Source organism: Gossypium hirsutum, unplaced genomic scaffold, assembly GCF_007990345.1.
Source record: "Gossypium hirsutum isolate 1008001.06 unplaced genomic scaffold, Gossypium_hirsutum_v2.1 scaffold_1375, whole genome shotgun sequence".
NCBI lineage: Eukaryota > Viridiplantae > Streptophyta > Magnoliopsida > Malvales > Malvaceae > Gossypium > Gossypium hirsutum.
The window spans coordinates 1-9,609 of record NW_024403584.1 but is presented as its reverse complement, the minus strand read 5'-3'; the positions used below and the strand labels follow the sequence as shown (position 1 = coordinate 9,609).

The 9,609-nt window shown below is 39.2% G+C and overlaps 1 protein-coding gene across 1 annotated transcript; it reads right to left on the bottom strand.

Moving 5' to 3' along the window:
- Positions 1-38: 38 nt before the first annotated feature.
- On the bottom strand, positions 39-548 carry LOC121227687 (uncharacterized). The gene has a single exon (XM_041110608.1). The coding sequence runs from the start codon at positions 546-548 to the stop codon at positions 39-41; it is 510 nt and encodes a 169-aa protein (XP_040966542.1).
- Between the last annotated feature and the right edge of the window lie 9,061 nt (positions 549-9,609).

Below are 9,609 nucleotides of genomic sequence, written 5' to 3'. Positions count from 1 at the left end.
AACTACTTATCCACCCTGACCGATTGCCCTAGCGGGTTCTACACAGTCATTTCCCTAGCAGTGCTATCAGATTGAATACCCAACTTTCCAGACACAGCGCACGCGACATACGAATGCGTGGATCCAATATCAATTAAGGCAACATAAGGCAAATTATAAATCAGAAACATACTAGTTATAACGTCAGGGGCGTCACCATCCTCCCGGCATCGAACAGCATGAACCAAGGCTGATTGCCTCGCCTCAGTATTACCCGTGCCCCTACCCGGTGCTCCACGTTCTCGTCCAAACCCATTTCCACCTCTGACCTGTCCACGACCTCTCATAGTTTGACCCCCTCTCATTGACTGAACATGACCTTGCCCTGCAGCTTGCGTCAGAGTAGGCCTCTGAGGACAATTCCTGACTTCATGCTTTATGAACCCACATCTAAAACACGCTCTAATCTTTTTCCAACACTCGTCTAAATGAGATCTCCCACATTCAGCACAGGGCTGCGGTCTTACCGAAGCAACAGGATCTCCAGCTCGAACTGGCCCACCAAACATGGCCCTCTTCTCAGGTCTACCAGTCAAACTTGAGGACCCAAAATCGCTTTTTCCCTGCCCCTATCTTTCTCCCAATTTTGGCGCTCAGAGTGCTTCACATCTTCACCAATCTTTGCTTTTTCAACAAGGGCAGCAAAATCCCGCTCTCTCTGCGGAGTTATCAAAACTCTCAACTCATCCCGAAGGCCATCCTCAAAACCCACGCAGTGTTCGTACTACGTCGCTACTACCCCACGAGCATAACGGCTCAACCGTAGAAACTCTGCCTCATATGCCGCCACAGTCCTACTCCCCTGGATCAAGTTCAAAAATTCTTTCCTTCGGGCGTCCACATAACTTGCACCCACATACTTTCCTTGAAAGGACGCCTCAAAGAAATCCCATGTCAGACGGTCAGCTTGTGTACCTTCCCTCACAGTGAGCCACCATTGGTAAGCCTAATCTCGCAGCAAAGACACTGCCCCCTTCAATTTTTGCTCCACGGTACAGTCTAGAGCATCCATTATCCGCTCCATAGCCTCTAACCAATATTCTGCCACATTCGGGGCTACTCTAGAAACACCCCTAAAAATCTCTGCCCCATTGGATCGGAGTCACTCAGAAATTGAACCCCATGCCAATAACCCTCTACTCGTTCCAGCGACCCTTTCAAGAACCCGTAGCATCGCTTGAGACACGGCATCATCTCCAACTGCTAGATCATGAGACCAGCTCTTAGTTACTGGTGAAGCCATTGTCTCCCCAGCAGGCATATGACCCGATTCTGAAGACCCATCCCTAGTGCTCCCTCGGCCTCTACCACGGCCTCGCGTACCCCTTCCATAAGTACCCCTAGTGCTCATATTGATACGCGCTTTATCTGAATTTTTAAGTTTTATGCCATTAGTTCATATTTCTAGTTTATTATTAAAAGATATTTTATGATAAACAATATTCAGAGTTTAGTTCTCGCAGATCAAAATTTTGCTACAACTATCGGTCGTCTACGGTCTCAGTTTGCTCTTAATTAAAGATTTTAATGCTACCAACTATAACAGTTTTCCAGTATTACTCTCACAACATTAAATACTAGCAAAGAACTTACAGATTTGGCGCCGGAGACTCGGTGTGCCATATTTTCCCGTACCATACTTTAAAACACCTTACATACTTTGAAAACAGTCACACTATCTACCAAAACTTTGAAACCCAATCCATAGTCGAGTTTTGTAACCTGGCTCTGATACCACTAAATGTAACACCCCAAACCCGACCTAAACGTTACGGTCGAATCTGGTGCACCACATATAAACGTTTGTTTGGTTTTTCGGTGAAAGTCCATTATTAAATCTAAGTTGTTTAATCGTTGATTAAACAAAGTTCTCATCAAGATGTTTACCAATTTGTTTATCTAGGTTGTATTATCTCATTTAAAATCGCGGAACATTTTGAAAACTTTGTTGTTGTAAAATCGTGTTCCTTGAAAGAAAATTAGGATTTTTTTGAAATCTCGAGCTTTCCTAGACTAGCAGTTTAGTATAAGAAATCACAAACCAAATTAAAACTAAAAATAAAAACCACCAACGGCCTTATTTCAAAAATTTAAAAAAAAAACCCAAAACGAAATCTAGTTGTAACTAAAAGAAACAGAAAAAGAAGTGTGGCCATCACCGAGTTCCTCGTAGCTCCAAAGCATCTAAGCTCAGGGTTTACTTGCACAGTAAGAAACAGGGTGAGTTTACGAAAACTCAGTGTGTGATCCCAAACAAATAACCAGTGATCAACACAGTATCAGTACAGTCAGGGCCAAAGCCCTGTTCAGTAGCAGTGCAGTCTGGGCCTTAGCCCCATACAGTTTTAGTGTAAATGCAAAGTGCAACCCATCCTTTACCAGCCAACACACCACCCGTACCAACCAGCACACCTGTAGGGATATCAATCAACCCACCCAACCATCACACCAATATCGCAGCACAGCTGCCAGTAATAATAATATCTCAGCATAGTTGCTAGTAATAGTAAGTGTGGTAAACCACCAGAAATAATCATCGTGACATAGTCACCAATACAGCACTTCCTCCATGTCATATACCCAACCCATGCAGTATGTCATTTCATAATTATTAAGTGTATGCAATATGCTATAACCACAACCAGTCACATAAATATCAACACACATCAATTGACCAATTGCTAGGACATAGTAATCATCTCTTCAGTTGGGGGTACAATCGTAATTCTACCCTCACAGTGGTTTTCCAGTCATTTAACCCCATTTTAGGGTCTCGATACCATTAACGACCTCTCGGAGGGTCTACAGTCGCCACGAATAACTTAAATAGTCCATATGGCCAAAATAGTGTTAGCGGGCCCGGAGCCCATTACTCGGCCCAAAATATTCCACGTCCACGAGTTTGCCATGGTGACCTCATTGATGATCACCCATAGTATAAGACTCGGTTTACCCGTGAGCATTCACATGCTCGTGTAACCGTTCATGCCATAGTTTTGGCTTTTGATCGATATTTAAAAGGGTGCAGTTACACCCCTATTGATGAAATCACCCAAGTTATTCAACTATTCAACTTTGTCCCACAATATGCGATCAATAACACCTAGACCACCGATTAGAAACGATCGAACAACTCTTGCCGAAATACTGCATTAATGGCCGATTCTATTGCAATAAAATAAATGCAAGACTTGATACCCATAGAATGAACAAATTCCCGAACTAAAGCTACAAAGATTTGCCATCTTCTTACCCCAGTGATTAGACCGAAAGCCAAAGAGGGATTTGAACACCTTTGAGTGTAGTAGAGTCCCTCATCTCTTCGAGAGTTAGAAACCGGAGATCCCAAACATACAAAAATAGAATCGAGAATAAGCATCCACAAACGAACACACCACTAAAGAAAAACAAAAGGCGAATAGGCATAATAAGGAACACTTACCCCCAAAGACCAATCGATAGGCAAGGAAAGAAGCTGGAACCACGAACAATCGACAGAGCTTGCTGCTCAAACGAAACAAGTGCAAAAGAACTAGCGGCACAACCTTCGACCTAAGAAGGGAAAAACTGGAGGAAGAAGTAGATGCACAGACAAAAAAGCAAGAGTGGTTTGGCTAAAGGAGACCGAAAAGAGAAAATGGTAGGAAGGAGAAGATCAAGCCGACAATGGTAACAAAGTGTGAGAAAAGAACCGAGGGAAAAGAGAGAACCGGCCGTAGTAGGAAAAAAATAAAGGAAATAGTCTTCACAAAAAGGAATAAGACCAAGAGTGAGAAATGATACCTGTTTGACTAACACCAAAAAGATGCAACTGAAAGAAGCAAAGAAGGAAATATGCTCATGAAGGAACAAAAGAAACAGTAGAGTACCAAAATTGCTAATAGAAGAATTCCGCCACTACCAACTGCACACAAAACGTCCCAATCCTCCCCTAAACTAAACCAAGGGAACTTAGTGTTCCATTCGGCCACAACTTCCGACTAACACTACATCCCTTGATTTTCTCCACCATTCTCTCCCCTTATCTCTCCATAACCATACTAACCTCCCATTCAAAATTCAAATCGGATTCCCCCTTATGACCAAGTCTCTAGCAACTTCTATAGAATTTGAGTCAAACTCCACCTCTTACGCAACCAAGACATAAAATAAAACCCCTCCAATACGTTACCTAGGATTTGAATCCACAACCACATGCACGCCCTTCACACTACCTTGCCACCTGACCACACGCTCCATTTCTGTCACCCCTCAACCACGAATATTTATAAAGCCTGAGTGCCAGCGTTTAGGCTCTTTTAAGAGCAAAAACAAAGATGCTACAAAACCCGAAACTTGAACCCAGGACTACACAGACATACCCAAACACACTTTATTCAACCAACACACAAGCAAACATGGAATTTATGCTAAAACACGCAAAATTACAGACCCCCATACTTTTGGGCTGCTACAATTCTACCCCCTTTAAAAGAAATTTCGTCCTCGAAATTTACCTGGTCAAAATAAATGAAGGTATTGATGCCACATCGCCTCTTCTGGTTCCCAAGTGGCCTCTTCAGTGCCGTGATTGCGCCAAAGCACTTTGACCAGTGGAATAGACTTCTTCCTCAGTACCTTCACATGACGCTCCAATATCTACACTGGTTCCTCCTCGATGGTTAAATCAGGCCTAACCTTAATTTCCTTGACTGATACAACATGCAAGGGATCAGAACGGAACCGCCTAAGCATTGAGACGTGAAACACGTCGTGAATTTTCTCCAGCTCTGGGGGCAACTCAAGTTGATACGCAACTGATCCAACTCGCTTAAGTATCCGATAAGGCCCAATAAATCTAGGGCTCAGCTTGCCTTTCTGACCAAACCTGATAATTTTCTTCCACGGCGACACCTTAAGAAAGATATAATCCCCACAAAGTACTCAATCCCTTTACGTTTTAAATCTGCATAGGACTCCTGCCTATCAAAAGCCTCTTTCAACCGCTCGCGAATTAGCTTTACCTTGTCTTCTGTATCAGCGATTAACTCCAGCCCCAGAATTCGACGCTCGCCTAGCTCAGTCCAGCAAGTAAGGGTATAACACCTACAACCATACAGAGCTTCATACGATGCCATTCGAATACTGGACTAAGAACTGTTATTATATGTAAATTCTTCTAACGGTAAATAGTCCTCCCTGCTGTGTGACACCCCTAATTTGACCCTAGTCGAAAAGTGGTTTCGGGACCACAAAATCGAGTCATAAAAATAATTAACCGTCATAGTTGATGCTTATTATATGTATATATGCATGCGTAAAAATTTCATGTTTGAATTTTGTTAATTGTAAGTGAATTTTATTAATTAGGACTTATGTGAGAAAATTTAGAAATGTGCTAGGCAAATGTAAAGTGGCCTATTAATGCATGTTATGAAAATGATGGGTTTGCATGTCAAATTACCCAAAATTAGAGCTAGTGGCCGGCCATGCTATGGGGTGAAACATGTTGGAAACATGTTGTGTTAGTGTGTTATGTTAGAAAGAATAAAATAAGAGGTTAGTAATAAAGTAATGAAAAGAGAGGGGTGATGAAAACAAAGTTGTCTCATCCATGCCCCCCTCAATTGCCATGAATTGAAGGAAGAAAACAAAAGAAAAAGAAAAAAAATGTTCATCTTCTTCTCCTACCTCTCTCAAGCCGAAACTAACCAAGAAATGGAAGAAAGCACACCTAAGGCATTCGGCCATCTTGTGTGGGAATTAAGGTATGATATCATGTGATTCTTTTGGAAATTTTGTGAAGTTGAGTTTGTTTTGGTGCTCATAACATGACCCATGTGTTAATTTTTGAGTTTGTGTTGCAAGAAACATTTGGTTATGTCCTTATATGTCAAATTGATGATAAATTTTTGATATTTGGTGAATGAATATGGGTCTCGGTCATGGTAGATAACAAAGAATGTGGTTGTTGTTCTTGTTAATTTGGATGAATTTTTGGTGGATAGGTGCTTGAATCAAACAAATGATCATGTGTGTACACTAGGTGCTAGTTGAGAAGAATCGGTCACTATATTGGAGGCCATTGCCGAATATGAGTTTAGTTATTGAGAGTGATGAATGTGTTTTGAGTTGATGGAATAAAAGAATGCTTAAAGATGTGTCACAACAAATTATATGTTAAGCTAAGGCTGTTAAATTATCAATCTTTCTTCCTAGCCAAATATGTGTTTAGAAAGTTGAGTTGTTAAATAGATTTTGAAGTTAGCCCATGTATTTATTTTTGAATTTAAGAAGAATGATACATTCGACTATGCTTTGATGTGCTTGAATTATTGTTATGTGAATAAATATTTGTTTGATGATATATATTGTATTCGGCAATGGGATAAAATGTGTATTAAGGTAAGTTTCATGGTGATTATGCTTGTGATGTTGGGTTAATAGTCGGCATTGAGTAATGTGGGGTAAGGTGATTAATCGGCTATGAAATTAGCTAAATTGAATAGGTATGTTTAATGATATGCTTAGTATAATGTATGATCTTATAACTCGGTTTGGTATTGAGATAAAGGTTAGATGTATGATTGGATTTTGGTATGTGTTAAATTGGTTAATCAAAGATTAAATGATATGTGATTGCCTAATGTGATTGTTAAGTGAATAATATTAGTTAAGTAATTAAGTAATCTATTGTTTTACTTAAGCTTAAGAGCAAAGAGGATCAAAGTCGGATAGGGGAAAAGAGAAAGTAAACGAATAGCCGTGGACATCTAATCGTCGACCACTTCCGAGGTAAGTTTTAAGTGACTAAACGTTGTGTGAATTAAATCATAATAGGACATAATGAGTTGATTTAATAAGATATGATGTGGCTATGATATGTCTTAAACTCAAATGGTAAGTTCATAAGTGTTTGGACTTGGAAATTCAAGAGCAAATAGTAATAATTTGCTTTGGACAGCAGCAGTAATGTGATTTTAGAAATCACTATAAATTGTTGGTGTGGAATTGTAGGCTGAATAAAATATTTAATCAAAGCTTAGTTAGCCTAGTTTCTTATAAAAGAGACCGTGGAAGCAAAGAAATTTCCTATAAAGAATATTAAAGTTGTGTGGACAGTGTCAGAATGACTCCGAAATCCCCTGTTCTGTTTTTGGAAATCATTATAATTTGTACAAAAATGGTTATAAGATAAGATTTATATTCTTAGACTCCTTAATGAGTCTAGTTTCAAATTAAATCAAATAGAACACATTATGAATTCTGTACAATGAAAAATTTGATTCGTAGTGAAGAGTGTCAGATTAGTCAAACAGTGAAACAGGGGAAACTTTAAGAAAACTCTGGTATTATTGGCCAAACTAAAAATTTTGGAATTTTATGGATGGAAGATATACGAGTCTATATTCAGGGAAATTAACGGCATATTTGATTTTGTAGCTCCAGTTATAATAATTTAGTGACTATTGTCAGGAAACAGCTCGTAGTGAATATGTATTTTATTGTAAACATGGATAAACTTGTTTTATTGCTCATAAGCTATTGATTAAACCCATACGTAATTCTAATCGTGATATTGTAAAACGATATATGAGTGTTAGAAGGATCTTTGATATTAAAATTTGTGAAATTGTAAGTTTATGAGTATTCGATTATAAATGATAGTATTGCGTGAAATTGAATTAATCTCTGGAAAACGATTGATGTAGATTCGGCCAAGACAAAGTGTATACATGATAGTATATGTGGTATGTGAAGTATATTTGGATAATTGTGATGTGAATACATGAAAATTTATATTTTGATTTAGGATTTTATGTGATGAATGTGAATGTGTATATATGAATAAGGCCGAATGGCCAATGTGATGAATGTAACATGCATATATGTGATAGGCCGAATGGCCAATGTGATGAATGTGAGCATGCATATGTGTGATAAGGCCGAATGGCCAATGTGGTGAATATGAACATGCATATATGTGGTAAAGCCGAATGGCTAATGTGAAATATGTATGAGAAATGTATATGTGGTAAAGCCGAATGGCTAATGTGAAATATGTATGAATATGCATATGTGGTAAAGCTTAATGGTCAATGTGAATATATATATGAGATATGTATATGTGGTAAAGCCGAATGGCTAGTGTGAAATGTAGGCGATGTGCGTATATTGTGGCCGAACGACCAATGTGAAAGGTGTGTATTATTAGATATTTGATGAGGCAAATGAATTACAAATATGACAGTCGATGTGAATGTTGTAACATGTGATTAAATGTACATGAAACTTGGAAATATATTCTGGGTAAGACCCGATGACTACGTGTGAGATTATTCCGGCTCAGACCCGATGACTACGTGTGGAGATTATGTCCGGGTAAGACCCGATGACTACGTGTGGAGATTTTGTCCGGGTAAGACCCGATGACTACGTGTGGAGATTTTGTCCGGGTAAGACCCGATAACTTCGTGTGGAGATTTCGTGTAATACCCCGAACCCGAAACCGACACCGGAGTCGAACACGAGGTGTTAACTGACTTTAACCCTTATAAAATTTATTTTCCAGACACTGCCAATCTGTGTACTAGTCGTTTTAAAAATCATATCTTGAGTTTCGTAACTCGAAAATCAGTTTCGTGATTTTTTCCAGAAACTAGACTCATGTGCCCATCTATTTATTTTTTCTAGAATTTTGGTCGGGCCAATTAGTACAGTTTATTAGTCAAAGTCTCCCATGTTGCAGGGGTCTTCTACACTGATCTTTGCCCATTTCGACTTAGATATCTCCCTGCACGGAGCTTCAATACTGATACCGTTTATTTCTATGAAAACTAGACTCAGAGAGGAATCTGTACATATATGGTACGACCCCTAATTATCTCTGGTTAATTATAATAAATTTCCAAAGTCGGAGCAGGGAATCCAGAAACCGTTCTGGCCCTGTCCCACAAAAATCTGATTATCTCTTAATATACTGCCCATATGATTTTTCGTTACTTCCTCATGAAAACAGACTCATCGAGCTTCGATTACATAATTTATTCATCAATTAATTCCACTCCTACTATTTTTAGTGATTTTTCAATCTCATGACACTGCTGCTGCCAGCATCTGTTACGAAAGTAACTAGGTCCATTTCATGCCTACCCTTGATCCAACTCAATCGAACATTCGTGCCATTTTCGCATGGCTTAAAGTTTACATGCCAAAGTTCAAACACAACGTAATAGCTTATACATGCCAAAATGTTCTTCTAGCCAACTAAGAAGAAAGTACCAAAACTTGCTATCCGGTGTGATGACTTCGATGACGGCCTGACCCCGCAAAAATAGATGAGTCCAAGCAACCTATAATGGGTGACAAGGAAACACCGAGTGAGTTTATAACTCAGTAAGTCATAAGCAATGCACTACCATCCATCAATAACATTATCACAAGAGGAAACAAAATGGAACGAGACAATTTACTCCATCCATACCGAACCATACCATAGTTCCTCCAACCTATCGATTCAGTTTCATATCAATTCATGCATTCACATTCCATATACTCATCAATAGGACATTGAGCATTTTCATAAATCAA

Bases quoted from the DNA above. Each gene is read 5' to 3' on its own strand.
- LOC121227687 (XM_041110608.1), bottom strand. From the start codon at position 548: ATGTTTGGTGGGCCAGTTCGAGCTGGAGATCCTGTTGCTTCGGTAAGA.